The 19898-nt window shown below is 37.9% G+C and overlaps 1 protein-coding gene across 1 annotated transcript in view; it reads left to right on the top strand.

The window, feature by feature from the left end:
- Positions 1 to 19898, top strand: part of COLEC10 (collectin subfamily member 10) — a 62975-nt gene that overhangs the window by 23620 nt on the left and 19457 nt on the right. Inside the window, exons 2-4 of the mRNA XM_063450269.1 lie at positions 3977 to 4171; positions 14109 to 14180; positions 15585 to 15656. Of these exons, the coding sequence (XP_063306339.1) occupies positions 4030 to 4171; positions 14109 to 14180; positions 15585 to 15656 (286 nt within the window). The 5' untranslated portion in view covers positions 3977 to 4029. The remainder of the gene's footprint in view (positions 1 to 3976; positions 4172 to 14108; positions 14181 to 15584; positions 15657 to 19898) is intronic.

Genomic DNA, 19898 nt, shown 5'->3' with positions numbered 1-19898 from the left:
TATATTTAGTAGTGTGGATTTGGGTTAAAAAAATTGCTTTGCTTGTTTTCTGTTGAAGCTGGTGTAACGTCCGATGTATTCTATAAATGTGTGTTGCGCAGAATTTAGTAGAAAAATATATATGACCTTGCAAACTATAATACACTTTATCAATCTTATGTTAGAGTGGTTTCACAAGGCTTCACACCTTGGAATGCATACAGTTGCAAAACTTGGGAAATTGGAAAAAAAGAAAAATTTGCCAATTCTTGTAGCAAAACACAATACAGTATCTGTCTGTTAGAAGGGCCTCTTCATGATACCATTTTAATCACAGCACCAAAGCCTTTACTGTTGAATGTAGAACGACTTGACAAAGGTCCAAATACAAAATAAACACTCCGCTGCCCAAATATAAAATAAATGAAAATCACTGTTTAGTAGAAATACCCCCAGTGAAAACTTGAATGCTCTAAAAGCTGCAGTTCTCCTGTCTGCTGATTTTTGCAAACCCTCCCCTTCTAACCCCGCCCAGAGTTACTGTGGCTGTCCAATCACAGACTTCCCAATGCAGCCTAATGAATTTTTTTTGCAAGGCAGGTGCCCTGAGCAATTGCTGCATCTTGAGTTTAGCTCCACTCAGCTAAAAAAAACAGGAAGTAACCGGTTGTTTGACTGCCAGGATGGTATAACAAGGTTAATGTATAAACCTGTCAATGTCTATAAAAATCTGCACTTTTTGCAAAATGAAGAAAGAGGACACACTCTTCACACACAAAGCACACTCTTCACACACAAAGCATTTCAGCAAGCTAAAGTGCTTTAAGGGTCTGGAGTGTCCTTTGAGCCAAAATATTGCCGTTCTTGTGTACATGCTTAAGTAAATGGTACATTTCTTGTTAATAGGCTTCTTTGTAGCCTGTTAATTATGAATTGCGATTTATATTGTAGACTAGGATAGGGATGTGAAGTTTGGAGGAGATCGCTGATAAACCAAGTGGACACTTATCTCATAGTGAAGACTTCATGCCAAGGTTTCGGTTTATGTCTCAGTATGTAAATAGAGCATACTGCTAAAATACAAACTTAGTTTTACTCCTACATATGTGCATTTACAAGATGTTACTTGAGTAAGGAAATGTTTTATTTATTGTTTTTATTCGAAGTAGAAGTGTAACAGGATACCATTCTATAACTAAACATCCACATCCATATCTCCGACGAGAGAGTAATTAGCGTTTTACTGATATCTCTTGCATAAACATTGTGTGTTACTATGTCAAAACACATTGGCATGCTTTATTAGGGCCGGTGCAAGGATTGTTGACACCCTAGGCAGCAATACATTTTGCTGCCCCCTCATTAATGCAACTACATTCCCTCAGAGGTTTATTCACTAAACTCTGAATTACAGTGAAGAGACATTTAGGGAAAGAGGCGCACTGAGTAGGCATTAAAGGGAAACTATAACGCCAGGAAAGAAACTCGTTATCCTGGCACTACAGCTACCCCCTCTGTCAAGCGTACCCCCCTCGTGGTGCAGAAGGGTTAACCCCTTCTGTCACTTACATCGGTCCAGCACCAATGTCTTTCGTGCTGGCTTTAGTCCGCCTTCGCTCCTCAATGGCCGCGCTCGCAGTGGTATTTTCGTAGCGCTAGGTTTTGTGTGACGCAGGACGGGACCATGCCACTAGAAGAGTTAACCCTGAACGCTAATTATTGCAAAACTGCAATAATTACCTTTGCAATGTTACTTAAACAATCTCACTAATACATACACTCTATCACTGGCATACACACTTACACATTCTAACTCTAACTTACACACTCTAACACATACACATTTTCACTGACAAACACATTGTCACTTACACACTCTCACTGACATACACACACTCTCACCTACATATACACAGTGTCACCTACACACTCTCATTAATACACACACTCTCTCACTGACACACCGTGTAACTTACACACTCTCACCAACATACACATTGTCAGTTACACACTCTTACTAACACCACATACAGTGTCACTTGCACACTCTCACACACACACACAGTGTCACTTACACATCCTCACTAACAGTGTTACTTGCACACTCTCACTAATACACACATCCAGTCACTTGCACACTCTCACTGATACACACACACACACACACACACAGTCACTTGCACATTCTCACTAATACACACACTCTCACTAACAGTGTCACTTGCACACTCTCACTAATACACACACTCTCACTAACAGTGTCACTTGCACACTCTCACTAATACACACACACACACACAGTCTCTTGCACACTCTCACTAACACACATTGTCACTTACACACTCTCATTAACACACACACACACACACACACTGTCACTCAAACACAGACTCACACCACTTTACATAAACTCACACTTTATTTACAAACACAAACACAGCAATTTAACACACAAACCAATTTACAAACATGGACACAATAAGCAATCCCCCTTATCCTCCAGTTATGCCATACCTGGGTGCTGTGAAGATGAGAAGAGGCTGCAGGATGTTGTTCTTCTTTCTGCTGGAGGAGCAGGAGAGCCATTCATTGTGAGCACAGGCTGCTTCCTGTTTCCTTCACCGTGTTCACAAGCAGGAGGCAGCTGGGATACCAGGTCACATCCCGGCTTCCCCTGCCTGCAGCAAGCACAGTGCTCTGCTCGGGGGATGGGGTTACAGTAAACTCCGCTCCCCGAGCAGGTAATCGGCTGCAGAGGGAGCCCAGCAGCTGAATGGCTGCGCTGGGGGTGGCTAAGAAGCTTCATTCTTCTCCTCTTTGGCCTTTTCCCCTATCTCAATGTCACAGTTACTTAGAGAATTATCCTAGTAAAGTACGGGAAAATTCTGATTCCATATACTCTTGTTCCTGTTGTCTCTTTGGACTCTCTTCGTGATTTTTACATACTCTTTGCCCCCTACTTTCTGTTCTTTTGAGATAATCAATAGATTTCCACTCATTATTTCTTCCTCATCACTTGACTACGTTCGCATTTCCAACTCACCATCCATTTTCCATGCATTCCATTACTTACAAGTGAGCTCTACTACTTTCCCATGCTCATGACTTGGACACATTTTATGACCCATGTTAGAATTTGTCAAATCTAAGAACATCTGACGTGTTAGAACTTTAAATAGAACCTAATACTATTCTCATGCAGAACCAGAAGCAAAAACTAAGATTGCTTTTATTTAAGTTGAATCTGGCTCTGATCAGGCCATCTCCTTCTTTTACTTGTACCTTCTGTACCGTTATGTACATTTAATTTTCAATTAACGCCAGTGTAGAGGAAGGCTTTCTTTGAAATAAAGTTGTTTTTCATTTCTGTTTTCAAAGCATAAAATGTATGATAACAATAACTGGATTTGTTCACTAAAAGTTTGAAACAAACTTAAAATTTTAAGACTAAATAGTCAAGAATATTTATTCCATCTCAACCACGTCGGCCTAAATTTTGTTGAGAGTTGGTCATCCCAATTTATATTAAGTCTTTTTGTTGGAAAATCCACTAAGTTAGTATAACCTTATCATGGAAACATGTTTTTTGGTTTATTTGTGTATTTAGATTTTTTTTTTTTTTTTAAATGACATCTTTTTTATCACATGGTAGTTGAATCAATAGCGTCCTAAAATTGTGAATCAAAAATAAGAAGCCTAAATGGTGTTACGTATTTTCTTTTGCATTATTAAATCTTTATAGAACTGTCTTATAAGGTTTCACTTTCCGCTTAATGCCCAAACACTCAGAAATTACAGGAGGCTGAGAGAGAATGTACTATTCTGATGCATCATTGTCCATTGCCCTGGCCGAATCCCAATGTTGAGATAAATGAGTGTAAACAAATGTCACGTAAAAATAAATATTCTTGACAGTGAGCAGAATAGTGTGTCTAAGATAAAACACGGAGGCTTCCCAAATTGACTGGAGCTAATGAGTTGTCTTTGTTACAAATAGCTCTGGGAAAATAAGTCAGAAGAAAGAAGGAACATTTTCTGCAGCCAAGAAACATGGTGTATCCGAGGATTCTGCAGATGACTACATATGTTGCTTTATTGGTGGTGTTCCTTGGTCACATCTCCTGTTCCGAGATTGAGAACCGATCTGTGTCAGACTCGTGTTCAACACACACAATTTTACCTGGACCCAAAGGTGAGAGATTGCGGAATATGCTCATAGTTTGCAACTCATAGTTTATTGATGATCAATAAAAAAAGGCAGAACGTCACACTGTAATACTGTTAATAGTTATAATAGTTACAAATGATCAGAGATTCATCACCAAAAAATTTAATTTGATTTTCAATCCAGCTTTAAAAATCCATTTGTACATTGCTTCAATATTTTCATTTTTTTTAACATAGATCTTTTTATTGTTTTATCCATCTCGTGTGCTTTTAAAGCAGAGATGGCCAAAATGTAGATCCCCAGCTTCTGTAACCCCCAGGATACTTTGCCAGCCTTAAACCTTAAAAAGCACTACAATACTTGCAATTCTCATTCTCTGCTCAACTTGCATATTTTCAATTTGTGAAACTTGTTCTTTAAATGGTTCCTACATTGGAATAGAGGAAGGATCATCGACATACACAATAGATGTGCTGCTTATGCTCGGGCAAATCCTAATGCAGAGCTGCTCCCTCCTAGCCCCCAAGTGAAAATGTCCCTTTTATCCCTAAAATAAAATGTATTATTCTCTGCCTATTTTTTGAAGTTAATAAGTATAGATACTGTGTAACGGGATGCTTACTGCAATTTTAGCTTCAGTACAAATTACAGAAGCATACTTAGAACCCTCACAAAATATCTCTGTAAGAAATATTATTATCAGAAAGCAATAGTAGTTATACTGTAGTTATAATGAACCACAGTATTAATCGATCATTAGAACGATATGTCATGCATTATATTTATGTTTAGTAGATATGATTATTTTGTTTTCTCAAAGTAATTGCAAATGGCTGTTAAACATCTCCTAGAGCAGGGGTTAGGCAACCTTTGGCACTCCAGATGTTTTTGGACTACATCTCCTATAATGCTCTTACAGCCATAATGCTGGCAAAGCATCAAGGGAGTTGTAGTCCACAACATCTGGGGTGCCGAAGGTTGCCTATCCCTGGACCTAGAACATCTCCACACACCAGCAAAAACAAAACAAACCATATGTCGCTCTCACTATTTATTGATACCCATTCAGGGCAGTACAAGGGCCTGGGGATTTACAGTACAATGCAGCCTGATGTAAGAAAGTATGACACAGATACGCTCAGTTAGCAAAGTAACAAGTAAGAGACAATGGGCCAGTTGGGAGATCTGATCTCCACGGCTCACCCTCGACTATTTGCTATATTTTCACGATGGTTAACTCAGGCCTCCACCCGTTAGGAAATATGAACATGTTACATTTTACTCCATTCAACATCTATGGGAAATATCACACAAGCATTCCACTTAATGGAAATATGGCTATTAAATGAGCTTAATTGGCAAAAAAGTATCAGTTTTATAACAGCGGTGAAGGAGATTGTACATCCGTAATCTAACTCTAACTTAACACGAGGGGCACCAAAACACAACTCTGAAAGTACTGGAATAAAACGTACGTACATACACCGATTCTTTCACGGCAAAGCATGTATCTTGTGAGTGCTTGGAATTTCACTGTCTCCTCTCTCATCCTTGTATTGTTGCAGTCATCAGATTACTGTTATATAATTTGAAGGGAGAATAGTACCCATATTTTTTTTATTTTATTTTTTAACTAAAAAGATCTTTGAATGGTGGAGGTGACTTTTGTATTGTGGGAAGAGGTTCATAGTGGTGATGCCTGTACGGCATTGGACATCTGGCGAATGTGTGTGAGAGCAATATGTGTCGGTTTACTAATTATAATGTGAGGAGTGATCTGTCAGCTGGTCACTATGCCATGTGGCTACCCAATCCCATGTGGGAATCGGTGAGTCTGAAAAATCAAAACACAAGTTCAATGTCACTGGGAATCTGAATTAACTAAGACGGGTTAAGCAACCTCTGGCACTTCTGATGTTATGGACTACATCTCCCAGAATGCCCTTACAGCTATACTGCTGACAGAGCATAGGTTTAGATGTAGTCAACAATATCTGGAGCCCCTAGAGTAATCTACATCCTCTTCCTGTGTCTGTCCTTTGCCCTCTGAAAGAGCAGTTATTTAGTCAATGTGGAAACTATGCAGAGGGAACCGCTCTGCCATTAAGCAAGCGAGCAATGAGAACGTACACTGAGGATACAGATATATAAGATTTGTCTAATTTCTAATAAGTATTTAATGTATAGGCAAATATTGTTTTTTAGCAGTGGAATAAGACCTGGAACCAGTTTTTTGAGGAAGGGATTAGCACTCAGAATTTTATGGGTAACTTTGAATAGGGAAAAAAAATAGATAATTTTGGCCCAATGGACATATGATTAGGGCCCAGACAAAGACACATTCTCCAAAAACATTGTGTTCTATGTTGTAAGCTGCGGTGTACGACAGCATCCGGAGAGACTGCTGCACTGATCCAATTTGTGGCTAAGCTTGCACATTGCTGATGTTTGACTTCCCAAGCAATGTACTGACTCCCTGTTGTGTTCTTCAGAATTCAGAGAATGCTGGATTGATATTCATATTTTAAAGAAAGTTCAACAGATGTCTTCTATTTTACATGCACAGATAAAAGCTGTCATCAGGAGCTCATAGAAGCCAGTGCTTTTGGTAGGTGATGGTTTATATAACAGGTGTATACAGATGTAATAATTCTGCTTCTTCTTTTGGAAGTTTCAGTAGTAGTAATTAAAATAGTTTAAAATAGAGAACCTTGCTTTTAACAAACATCTCATTACCAATAGTACATCGGAAAATGTTGTACATGATAGCGGCAAATAGAGATATACTTTTAGACATTTATTAAGGCCTCAATCTAGGTCCAGAATGAAGATCCATGAATACAAGTGTTTTCGGAAACTGAACAATGTATAGATAATGGTTTATTTTTATTAAAGGGACACTATAGTCACCTGAGCAACTTTACCTTAATGAAGCAGTTTTGGTGTATAGAACATGCCCCTGCAGCTGAGGTTGCAGGGGCATGTTCTATACACCAAAACTGCTCAATCCTCAAGTTCTGTTCAATTAAGATTTTCTTATCCTTTGCTATGTTAAATAGCTTGCTAGACCCTGCAAGAGCCTCCTGTATGTGATTAAAGTTCAATTTAGAGATTGAGATACAATTATTTAAGGTAAATTACATCTGTTTGAAAGTGAAACCAGTTTTTTTTTATGCAGGCTCTGTCAATCATAGCCAGGGAAGGTGTGGCTAGGGCAGGGGCGGGGAACCTTCGGCTCTCCAGATGTTTTGTACTACACCTCCCATAATGCTCTTACAGGCATAATGCTAGCAAAGCATCAAGGGAGATGTAGTCCAAAACATCTGGGGAGCCGAAGGTTCCCCACCCCTGGGCTAGGGCTGCATAAACAGAAATGTCATGATTCCCTTTTATTCCAGAAGTTTGGTCCTTAAGGGGTTAATGCATACATGAGTCACAGCTATGTATTATTACTGGCATTTACATGTACACAAAAATGCATTATGTGTAATGCCGCATACAACACTGAAAAGGTTGATGTAGCTAAGGGAGGTTACCTGTGTGGGTTAAGGGCTTTTTGGCAAAGTTTAACCTTTATTATTTCAGTTTTAACATTACGGTGATCTTTTACAAAAGATCATGTGTGTGCTTGTGGATTGGACTCAATAAGAATGTAAATAAAAAAAAAATAAAGGTTTATTTTAACACAAAGAACAATATTCAGTATGGCCCATTAGGAGGCAATCATCCTGTTTGTTTGTTTTTTATTATATATTTTTTATAATTTGTCATGGTTTTTAAATTTTCTTGCAGATTTTAATTATCTCTATTATCATTAATGTTTTCATTTTGATCTTCAATCATTATATTAACAATCTAAAATCCACCTATCTTTTGTGTCTATCGCTTTCAAATCCGTTCAACCTTTATATTATAAAAAAGAATAATAGGCTTCTAATTGGCATGGACTTCCTGTGGGCATAATGGACATTTGACATCATCAACACATTCGAATCCTGGTTTATTTTTTTCCTACACAGTGGAATGTTACCAGACATCCATATTGAATGGCAATTATATTTGTATACGATAATTGCAGCTACATTTCCCATCTTTCTTGGATATTTGAAGACAATATTAATTTGTTAGAAATATTTTTAAATGTTTTTTTATAAAATGTTATATGACAGAGTAACTTTCCCATTTTTTTGTGTGTGCTATTAAGTAATATGTGTAGCTAGAATTTTATTCTTCTATCAGAACAGTACATATAAGACACTGCAAAAAAATATCTTATGTTGTAACAAAGTGCAATGTGCCAGTATGCCCACATTTCCTAAATGAATATGTGATTATAAATCCACATCCGTGAAACTCCTCCAATTTTAAACCAACGCTCCTTTTCTCTGACTGACACCAAGCTTTGATCTGGGAGAACTTATAATTTCTACAATTTGTTTTGGACCTCAGCTTCAACACATATCCAATTAACTCTTTACTTTTCTTACCTCATATTATTTCCAGTAAATGTCCTGGTTTTTTTAATATTACTTAAAGAAGAGTTTCAGAAAAAAATGATTCACTTAGACGCCACTTATGTGCTGCTTTTAGAAAGTGGCGTTAGAAAGCCCAAACAGAAACTGCAGTATGATGGGAATGATGAGATAAAATGGCCAGATACATTCTCACTGTATCTACTGAAATTCAACTAAATTGCACCTTTGGATAACAAATGATTGACAATCCATGAAAATAAATATAGAATGCTATGACCTAAATACAATGAAATGGGTGGACTTTTTTTTTGCAATTAAATATTAAATATATTGAATAATATGACACAATAATTATACCTGCAAACCTCTAAAAACATTTGCTGTCATTTATAAAATTAATTTTTGGTTGAGCGCTGACTTTGGTTATTTAATGTGAATCAAATTTAAGGCTAAATTAAAATAGTAAAAACATACTCACCAATGACATTCTTGCATTTGCTGTATTTCCCCAGGATTTGCAGCATCTGAAGTGAGCTGAGGTGAATGCTGATCAAATCCTGTATAGGATCTGTTAGACATTCAGCTTCTCCTGAAATCAGTATACGGTTAGTTAGGATAAGTTAGATGTATTAATATATGTCCTGAATGGTGTACAGACAGCTTAGCTTTATTTATAGTTTTTATTAATTAAGTGAAACGCAGGATTTCACAAGAATGCTGAAATTTGAAAAATTACCATAGAAATGTTCAGCCTAACTATACCCTAATTTAAACATTAATATTAATGAAACATAGTTTATACGCCATAGTGTAGCTAAGGAAATGGTGGAATCTATCATTCAGACTGTTTTAGAAGCAAAAGGGAGTCCTGTCTTGGGCTGGCTCTAACAGGGGGTCACAATGTGTCTATTGGACAATTGAGAGGGAACTTATTCTATTTATGTTGTTTTTTTTTTAAATAAATATATTTATATTTAACATTAAATTGTTCCTGTGTTTATGTTCAGATTAAAAAAAAACTAAAATAAAACAAACAACCCATATATATATATATAAATATGTGATAAATCTCTATAAAACTCACCTGTATTCCAGCCCCATGGTTAGTCTCTACAGAGCCACTCTGTCCCCAACAAAATCAACGGTTCTGATTACTGTTACCCAGCCTCTTTGTCTAATTTGTCAAAAGCAACACAAATGTGGAAGCATATGGAGTAACAGCAGGAAAGAGATACAGATTAATATTTGAAAATATACAAATAGTAACATCTTCTAAACCAAACTGGAACTTTATTGGAATAAAAAAAGAAAACAATCAGAAAAAATAAAAACTTTACCAAAAGGAAGAAATAATAATAATAACCCAGATTCCTAAATGTGATGAAGCTTCCCTTTATATTGTGTAGATAGCAGTAAGAGGTCACAGGGTAGCGTCTTGTTGGTCTATTGTAGTGCTAGGGAGTTTAGGGCCTCACACCCACATACTTATATTACCATTCACACCACAAGCCATGGGAAGGAACATGGATAGGTACCATTCTATGGGCCATTCTATGGAGGTATATATATATATATATTACCCTCCACCCAACTAGATAGCATATAGGATAGTGAAACTGGTATGGTTCAGTTCCTGGATCCTAGCTGGTTGAATTTCCCTCCAACCCACTACAAGTGGGGTGGAAGAAGACTGGAGTCCATATGCCATGTCCAGGGGCGTATCTAGAGCATTTGGCACCCGGGGCAGGTCCTATTTTTGGATCCCACAACTCCCCCCAACTTTAAAATGTAAAAGACAACCGCAGTTTAAAAAATATATATATTTAGCACTAAGTGGTGTTCATGTTTTTGAATGTAAGCATGTTTTTGTATGGAGTATGTTTGAGTGAATGTACGGTGTGTGTCTGTATGTGGTGTTGGCGTTTGAATGCAGGCATGCATTTTTATGTAGTGTGGTTTTTGAATGCAGTGGTGTGGTTATATATAATGGTGGAGTTTGTATGTAGTGTTGATGTTGAAATGCAGGGGTGTATTTGTGTGTAGTGTTGACGAGATTCTGAGATGTGTGCACATATACACATACACACAAACACACACACACACATATACACACTAACACACATGCAGGTACATAGACACACAGTCACACACAGATACACAGACACACATGCAGACACACTGGCACATAAGATACCACAGTCCAAACTGAGGGGGGGGGGGCACTGAAACGTTTCACTAGGGGATGGGGTAATGTGCTGCAGTTGGCTGCATGATGCCAGCATGCAGTGCACATTGGCATCAGTCAACAAATTGTGTATAATTCACATTAGCCACCCAGATTTCTTGTTGGGGGCTGGCTGACACCTTTTAACTTCGATCTTTGTTTAGCAGATAACTCCCCTATTTGCTATCCTTACGTGGGATTGCCATATGTACGGACACCAAATAAGGGAGCGATCTGCTAACTTGCACCCTAATGTATTGTAGAGACCGACTGCTGTATTTTAATAGGGACTATATATACATTTTTAAGCAACGTTTAATGTATTATACATGTTTTACTAATATTTATATATCTCCTTACTTCCATTTACTCTATTCCTCTTTTTCCTTTGAGCCATTATATTTATAGCCTTTTTCCATCCTTATTACTGCCCATACTTTTGCCCACAACATGTACTGTGCTTGAGGACAAAACAGGACTGAAATCCCCGGTTTCAGTTTGCAGACATGAACGTGTGGCGTTCATGTAATCCGATGCATTACAGGAAATGGATGGAACGCAATCTTGAAGAACCCGGGCGGTATCTAAGACTGGATGAAGTGCGGCATGAACGTTTTTGCTGTCGGTAGGATCTTTTTCATTTAGGGAGCTTGGGAATTGGTTATGATAGATCATCTGACTTCTTTATAATGGCGGAACACCCTGGATATTCCATATTTGGGTATACTAATTATCACACCTGATTTTACTTTTTCCATTAAGTTTGGAATAAAATAGAAATTTTAAACTCAGTAGAGATATGCACCTGTGGAAGACCCTTAACAGGCGAAACGCGTTGTGCTCACAGTTTTACACCTAAGTTTGTTGTGTTTTTATTTACTGTAATAAAGTACATTGTTTACTTAGTCATTGGTTCCTTAACTTCAATTCTGGAGAGTTACATCACTGGAACCACCTACACAACATCAATCTGAGTGGGGATACCATACCTAATGAGTTCAGAGCCGACCTGAAGAGCTCTTGAATATGTGAATGTCCTTTGTATTATTTGCACGGATACCACTTTTTACAGTCTGCGCTATGTCGCATTTTTGTTTTTATTAACAGGTCTTATCCTACTTTTTGCTGCTACTGTGAAATACCTTTACCATTTGTGTGCTATCACCTTGCTTTTTTCAAGAATCTTTGTATGTATAAGTGTTTTTATGACATAACACTTGGGTGAATTTGTGCTGCACTGGTTATTTGGTAGTACTGGGGCGCCAGTTACCTTTAAACTATTTGTGAATTTATAACCCAACATGCACTGTCTAAGTAAAACTATGTATGATATAGATCTAAACTCTTAGAAGTATACATATTACCAGGCCTTAGAGAGGCTGGACTTAAAGTAAATATTAAATTGTCAGAGACAAGCCAATATCAGAAATACAAAATGAGATAGGTATGAGTAGACAGGCCAATATATCAAGGAGACCAGAAATAAGAATAGTCAATAAGCTGAGGTAAAAAAAAAAATTGTGGACCCAGGACATACTTGAAAACAAGAGAAATCTCAATGTATCCATCCTGGTAAAATATTTTATAAATAAATAAAATGATGTATAATTATTGCTTTATTTTCAATATTCCCTACCTGGTTGTGCTCTGGTAGGGGTGAAGGCTAATACGTATTGAGAATTGGTAGGAAGCCAAAGCAGCACAGTGATAAGTTGGCACAGTAAGTTGGTTTCTAAGAATCACCGTTTAGTGAATAAACAACATAGAAATGTAGCAGGATCTCTGATACACCCACTGTTATTGCATGTTATAAAACCTCCAGCTTACAAGAGGACAAGTGGTGGTATATGTCTGAGTATTTTCTTAACAGGCGAAGAGAAAATTCCCTAAACCTTTCCATTGCTTCATACAGTGATTTTTAAAAAAAAGTCTACTTTTTCAGGTACTTTCCTCCTAAAGAAAAACTTTATTGTTACAATAATAACTTTTGTGGAAACTACTCTCAATATACCTAAATTAAACAAAAGGAAAGTATGCATTATACACATATTACAACTAGTGTAAGATAAGCAGGTCAAGGTTACCCAACTAATTCCCACAATGATAAAGTTCAGAGTCTCATAGCTTACGTTTACGAGAACTACTTAAAGGGCAACGATCATGGAAAAAGTGCATCACCATTGTTAGAGCTTATTGCATAAAAATTCATCCCGGACACTTCATTCCACATTTTGTGCTGTTACATACTGACTTATTGGGATTTTTGGGGATCTGTACCATTTGATTTCAATTTATAATGTGCAAAATATTTATTTACATGTAGAAATATATTTTATTGTACCACAAAGGTTAATCATTTTTTAGGATTAAGAAATGCAAAGCTGGAACAGATTACCTCCAAAGACTTCTAGCTGTATTTGCAGCCAACAGGCTTTGAGCAAAATTTTGACTCATGGAGGTGAATACTAATGTAGTCATCTAATTTTGCTTCTTTTGCCAAAGGTGTAGGTAACTGGATTAAATCATAGGATTTACAAGGAGCTCTCTGAAAACACATCCAGTCCCCATTACAGTCAGGTTTCACTCCCTGCCTCGCTTCCCCCGCCTTTTGAGTTTTAATTAAAGGACCGCTATAGGCACCCAGACCACTTCAGCTTAATGAAGTGGTCTGGGTGCCTGGTCCATCTAGGATTAACCTTTTTTTTTTTTTTATAAACATAGCAGTTTCAGAGAAACTGCTATGTTTGCACTGAGGGTTAATCCAGCCTCTAGAGCCTCTAGTGGCTGTCTCATTGACAGCCGCTAGAGGCGCTTGCGTGCTTCTCACTGTGAAAATCACAGTGAGAAGACGCCAGCGTCCATAGGAAAGCATTGTAAATGCTTTGCTATGAACTGGCTGAATGCGCGTGCGGCTCCTGCCGCGCATGCGCATTCAGCCGATGACGTCGCTAGGAAGGAGGAGAGGAGGAGGAAAGCTCTCCGCCCGGCGCTGGAGAAAGGTAAGATTTTAACCCCTTCCTCTCTCCAGTGCTCGGCGGGTGGGGGACCCTGAGGGTGGCAGCACCCTCAGGGCACTATAGTGCCAGGAAAACGAGTATGTTTTCCTGGCACTATAGTGGTCCTTTAATGTGTATGTTAATTTATCAATGGCATTCTCTAAATGAATGAGCTCTCCAATTTACCTGTTTTTGTTATTTTGTGATTTAATATAGCATGTATCACTTGCCTGTACCTTTATTTATTAAAATGTATTCTTTTCTAGGTGATGTAGGAGAAAAGGGGGATCCAGGGGAATTTGGAAAACAAGGAAAAGAAGGACCCATGGGTTCTAAAGGTATTAGTATTTTTTTTTTTTAAACTTCCTTATTTATCATGATAATTTAGGGACCATAAATATCAATTTTGCACTAAAGTTGAAATGATCTTTTTCAATAAATCAGATTAAACAATAAGCTGCGATCTCTTTATATAGGTACCTATATGTTTTATTTTAATCTAACATTTAATTATACATTTCATTAATCATTATATTTTATAAATTTAGATGCAGGTTAATCATGTCATCTGATATATTGCAATACATTTTATAGGATCCTCACATAGACCAGTGATTATGTACAAGTGTACATAAGAGTGTACAGATTGTATAACATAAAATTAGGCACGTCAGCTCAAAAAATGTAGAGCCCTTCCTGGGAGTGAATAATGTAACATTTTTCACAAACTGAAATAGCAATATATCCTTTACATGAGTAATCCTAAGGCTATGAAGGGGGCTGAGAGAAAAGGAAGTAAAAGTGTAAATTAATGATTTAAAAAACGAAGGGGTCAGTAATACAATAGTATCAATAGCCTTAAAGGATTACTCCAACCATCATAACACCTACAGCCTACGTTACAACAGTTTATCTTCTTACCTGGGTTTATGCTGGGTAATAGGCCTCCTCTGCATCGGGCTACCAACATACAGCTATTGCAGAGCTGTAGAACTTGGATACCAATTCTGCTGCCAGTTGTTTACTGTAATCAACAATAGAAAAGGTATATAAACAGTAATATGGTGCTCTTGAACAAGGGCTGGCAATCCCTCAATGTCATTTAGTCAGAAGAACAAGTTGGACCAGGCACTCCATCAATTCAAGCAGCTTTGTTGGACATGAACGAAGATTGCAATGTTTCGGCCCAGAACGAGGCCTCCATTGGAGGCTAAAACGTTGCAATGTCTGCTCATGTCTAATAAAGCTGCTTGAATTGACGGAGCGCTGGACCACCTTTTTCCTTCTGAATTCTGCTGCTCAGTCATTGCCTGAGATCAGCAACTGATCACTCTCAGCAAAGTAATGCCCAACTGTGCAGCCAAGAATTCTGAACTGCCTAGTATTGATGTCCGAATGATACAAATCACTCCGGTGGCCAATCACTGAAGTGCATGGAGTGACCCGTTAATATGAAACAGATAGTTATTATTACTATTATTTTATTATTTATATAGCGCTAGCAAATTCCATAGCGCTGTACAATGAGACAAGTTCATATGATATTAGCTATTCTGTTGCCACAAGAATCTTTTGATGTTAGTGAAAGGATGTGCATGACCCAGAGGTTTAACAAATCAATAATAGATAGATTTGAAGGTAATTACGTAAGTAGCTAATAAATAGAAGTCATTGTAGGGAAACAGGAAAACACACCAGACAAATCAATACAACTATGTTAATGATTGTTTGCTTTCTGACAGGTAACAAAAGCCAAGTTGGGAATTCAGGGGACAACGGGCTCCTCGGCAAAATTGGGCCAATCGGTGCCAAAGGTAGGGCGGAATTGATACATTGTTAATATTTTGTGAAGGTGATCCATAACACCATGTGTAGAGTTACTGACTAAAGAGGGAATTTTCAGCCACACTGAAAAATTAATTGTCAATTTTAGGTCAAAATAATTAGTTCAAAGGTGAGTTGGAAAATAGTTCCAGTTTTGGCCTAAGCCATGCAATTGCCGTATAAATTCTATACAATTACTGGTTTAGTTGGGAAAAAAAGAACCACATTTGGTTAAAAATAAAAATAAAAGTCTTACCATACTGTATGTACAAAGAGTTTTTTCTGTTTATGTTCCGTATAAATAAAGAGACGCATTAGAATTCACATGTCTATAGTGTTTTATTACCATAAATCCATTCGAAATGACTTTGCATAGTTTGTATTACTATTTGGGATTATTCTCTCTAGGCTGTGATTAACGAGAGTGCCATTTTACTATTAAAATACAGGTCAACCTACTATATTTCCTTTCGATATGCACCGTTTGTTCTCTGAAATAATTAGCATTTAGTGCTATCAAGCAGGATAATGGTGTATGACCTTAGATTTGGCTACGATGTACATACAGCAATCATTATAATAAGAGACATATCACATCACACAGTTGTACGTATTTCACTTTATGTTATATTTCAATATATGCATATCTTTTTATTTGATCTTTTTTTATTCTTGGCTATCTGGGTGAATTGCTGACACAACTACAATTGAAATTTAACACACAAAGAGGAGACATATTCTCTCCACCTGAATTCCGTTAAATGTATTATAAATGATGAAAGCAATTTAAAAATTGACCTGGAAATATATGGCGAGAAGGGTAAAATAAAGACGAAAGCCTTCTTTAAGAAGGTGGATGTTAATAATATTCTATACACAAACTGCCATTATCAACCATGACCATCCAATATTCCGAATAATCAGTTTATTAGAGTAAGAAGAAACTGCATAGCAACCTGGGAACTATCAGGAACCATCTGCCTATTTGAAGAGTAGGATTCTTGAAATGGAATATAATGAAGGAGAGATAGATAAAACATCACAGCAGGTAGAAAAGGGGGAAAGAACAACTGGATTAATATATAAAGAAAAATCTAAATAACCTGAGAAGGAATTGGACATAACCTTTGTTACTAATTATAATCAAGCAGAACAGATAAAAAGAATAATTAGCTTCACGCTTCCCCGCAACGAGGCAAAATTCACTCGAGACATGCTGGGCGAGGCCCTAACATGGCGCAGAGAACGCGAAGGCAGAGGCCTTAAGAACAGCAACACCACCGAAAGTCTGGTATTCCTGTGCGCTGCTTTACGCCTAGGCCATGGACCAGCAAGAGAGGTCCCCATATACTCCACTCACATTCGCAGACGGCAATTACCAAGCTTGACATGCAGATGCCCAGTTGCAGACTTCGGAATCAGGTCGTGTATGCGGCTTGACGAAAGAGGTGTGGGGCGGCTGGGTTGGACTTTGCTCTGGCCCAGGGCTGGTGGGAAGCGGATAAGTAGGCCTCCTGTGAACACTCGTTCTGGATAATGGGTTATTACCTGTTGGGCATAGGCTGAACTAGCAGTAAACACACCGCAATTCGTCAGTTACCACTACGCAGGCGCTCTACGCTCTACTGTTTAATTGCTTACCCAGTGGTTTTTGTTTTATACCTTATGGGGCTATGTGCGGCAACGTTAAAATGATTCATAGCTCAGTTTGCATTTCTTATCATAGCCCTTTTAAACTTAGTTTGTTCCTACAATCCTGTATTAACTCAAAAAATGGGCACTGTCCGTATGCCATACAAAAGTGTCTCAGTAGTTGTGGCGATGCGAGCACACCTGTATAATCAATGCACACTGAAAATAAAGAATTTTAAAAAAGAAGAATTAGGAAGAGATGTTCCATTATAAGACAAGATTATTTGTTTTATACACCAAGAAAAGTCCAAAGTTAATCTTAGGGGAGCCAAGAACATGAAGTCTATATTGACCCCAAGTTCGTTGCCAGAAACAAGAAAAGTAGATCATTTTTTACGACCAAGAGATGGCTTTTATAGGTGTGATGCTTGCAAAGTGTGAAATATGCAATCGATTAGGGAATAAAAAAAAAATGTCTAGATAAACTAATTAAATAATAACGTTTTTTTTATATATTAAATAGAATAAATATATAATATGAAATTCACAATTTCATTACATGCAACAGCGAGCGGGTAATTTATGTATAAATCTTCCTATGTGGGCTTCAGTAGGCCGAACTGAAAGATTCTTAAAGACTCGTATTTAAGAACATATATATAATGTAAGGAGGAGTTATCAGGGACAAGCGTGTCAGTCCATTTCAAAGAAAAATACCAGCAACGTCCCGTATAGATAAACAGGGTGCTAAATGTATTAAGAAAATTATCTAAACAAGAAATGGAGTTGATTTTTAGACTTAGCCCTAGCCCCTTGTGATTTTAATATAGAACTGAGTTGGTTCATATTTTAGAACAATACATTTATATATTTAATAATATTTTAAATTTTTTAAATACTCTTTTTAATACTTTTTACAATATTTTTTATGTATCTTTCTATATATTGGTAGGATTTTGGATTTTTTATTAATACATAGATTATTATAGATAATATTGGACATTTTGTGATCATTAGGAATCAAGTTATAAGCTATTATGTTCTTCCCTTAAAATATGCATTGTGCAATATTCAGTTTGATAGTAATAATATTTTTTTTTAATATACAGTAATAGATAGTCCCAGCCAGTGTCGGAGTGATTAAAGGAACACTATAGTCACCTAAATTACTTTAGCTAAATAAAGCCGTTTTAGTGTATTGATCATTTCCCTGCAATTTCACTGCTCAATTCACTGTCATTTAGGAGTTAAATAACTTTGTTTCTGTTTATGCAGTCCTAGCCACACCTCCCCTGGCTATGATTGACAGAGCCTGCATGAAAAAAAAAACTGGTTTCACTTTCAAACAGATGTAATTTACCTTAAATAATTGTATCTCAATCTCTAAATTGAACTTTAATCACATACAGGAGGCTCTTGCAGGGTCTAGCAAGCTATTAACATAGCAGGGGATAAGAAAATCTTAATTAAACAGAACTTGCAATAAAGAAAGCCAAAATAGGGATCTCTTTACAGGAAGTGTTTATGGAAGGCTGTGCAAGTCACATGCAGGGAGGTGTGACCAGGGCCGTTTGAAGGAATTTGGGGGCCCTAAGCAAAATGGACATGGAGGCCCCCCCCCAACCTCACCCCTCACCCCCCACGCACGCAAAGCCTACAGGAACCACAGCAAAGCCATACAGTTTAAGTTCACCCACACTTTATATAAATAAAAAAGGTTTACAGTGCAAATACTGCTCTTGCATATACTGTGCATAAAATTTGAACATTTTCAACAATTGAACATTTGCAAAAAACACCACTGTACCATAAAATCAAATATACATTAAAAAAGTGCACAATAACTAAATCCAACGTACATAAAAACACACACACACACACACTAACAGACACACACACACTAACAGACACACATACACTCACATTAACATTTTTCAGTTCTCACAAACATGTGCAAATTATATAAAACTGCTCCCCCGTGTCCTTCTTACTCCCCCCTCCCCTCCCTGTGTCCTTCTTACTCCCCCTCCCCCTCCCTGTGTCCTTCTTACTCCACTCCCCCTTCCCCTGTCCTTTTTACTCCCCCTGTCCTTCTTATTCCCCTCCCCGTGTCCTTCTTACTCCCCCCTCCCTGTGTCCTTCTTATTCCCCTCCCCCATTTCCTTCTTACTCCCACCTTCCCCTGTCCTTCTTACTCCCCCCCTCCCTTTGTCCTTCTTACTCCCCCTCCTCCTCCCTGTGTCCTTCTTATTCCCCCACCCCGTGTCCTTCTTACTCCCCCTTCCCCTGTCCTTCTTACTCCCCCTTCCCCTGTCCTTCTTACTCCCCCTCCCCCTCCCTGTGTCCTTCTTATTCCCCTCCCTGTGTGCTTCTTACTCCCCCTCCCTTCTTATTCCACTACCCCATGTCCTTCTTAGTGCCCCCTCCCCCTCCCTGTGTCCTTCTTATTCCCCCACCTCATGTCCTTCTTACTTCCCCCCTCCCTTCTTATGTTATTCCACTACCCCATGTCCTTCTTAGTCCCCCCTCCCCCTGTCCTTCTTACTCCCCCTCCTTCTTACTCCCCCCTGTCCTTCTTACTCCCCCCTCCCTGTGTCCTT

This window comes from Pelobates fuscus, chromosome 4 (assembly GCF_036172605.1).
Source record: "Pelobates fuscus isolate aPelFus1 chromosome 4, aPelFus1.pri, whole genome shotgun sequence".
In the NCBI taxonomy this organism is placed as follows: Eukaryota; Metazoa; Chordata; class Amphibia; order Anura; family Pelobatidae; genus Pelobates; species Pelobates fuscus.
Note: the sequence above shows the minus strand (reverse complement) of the source record. Positions and strands in the feature narration are given on the sequence as shown.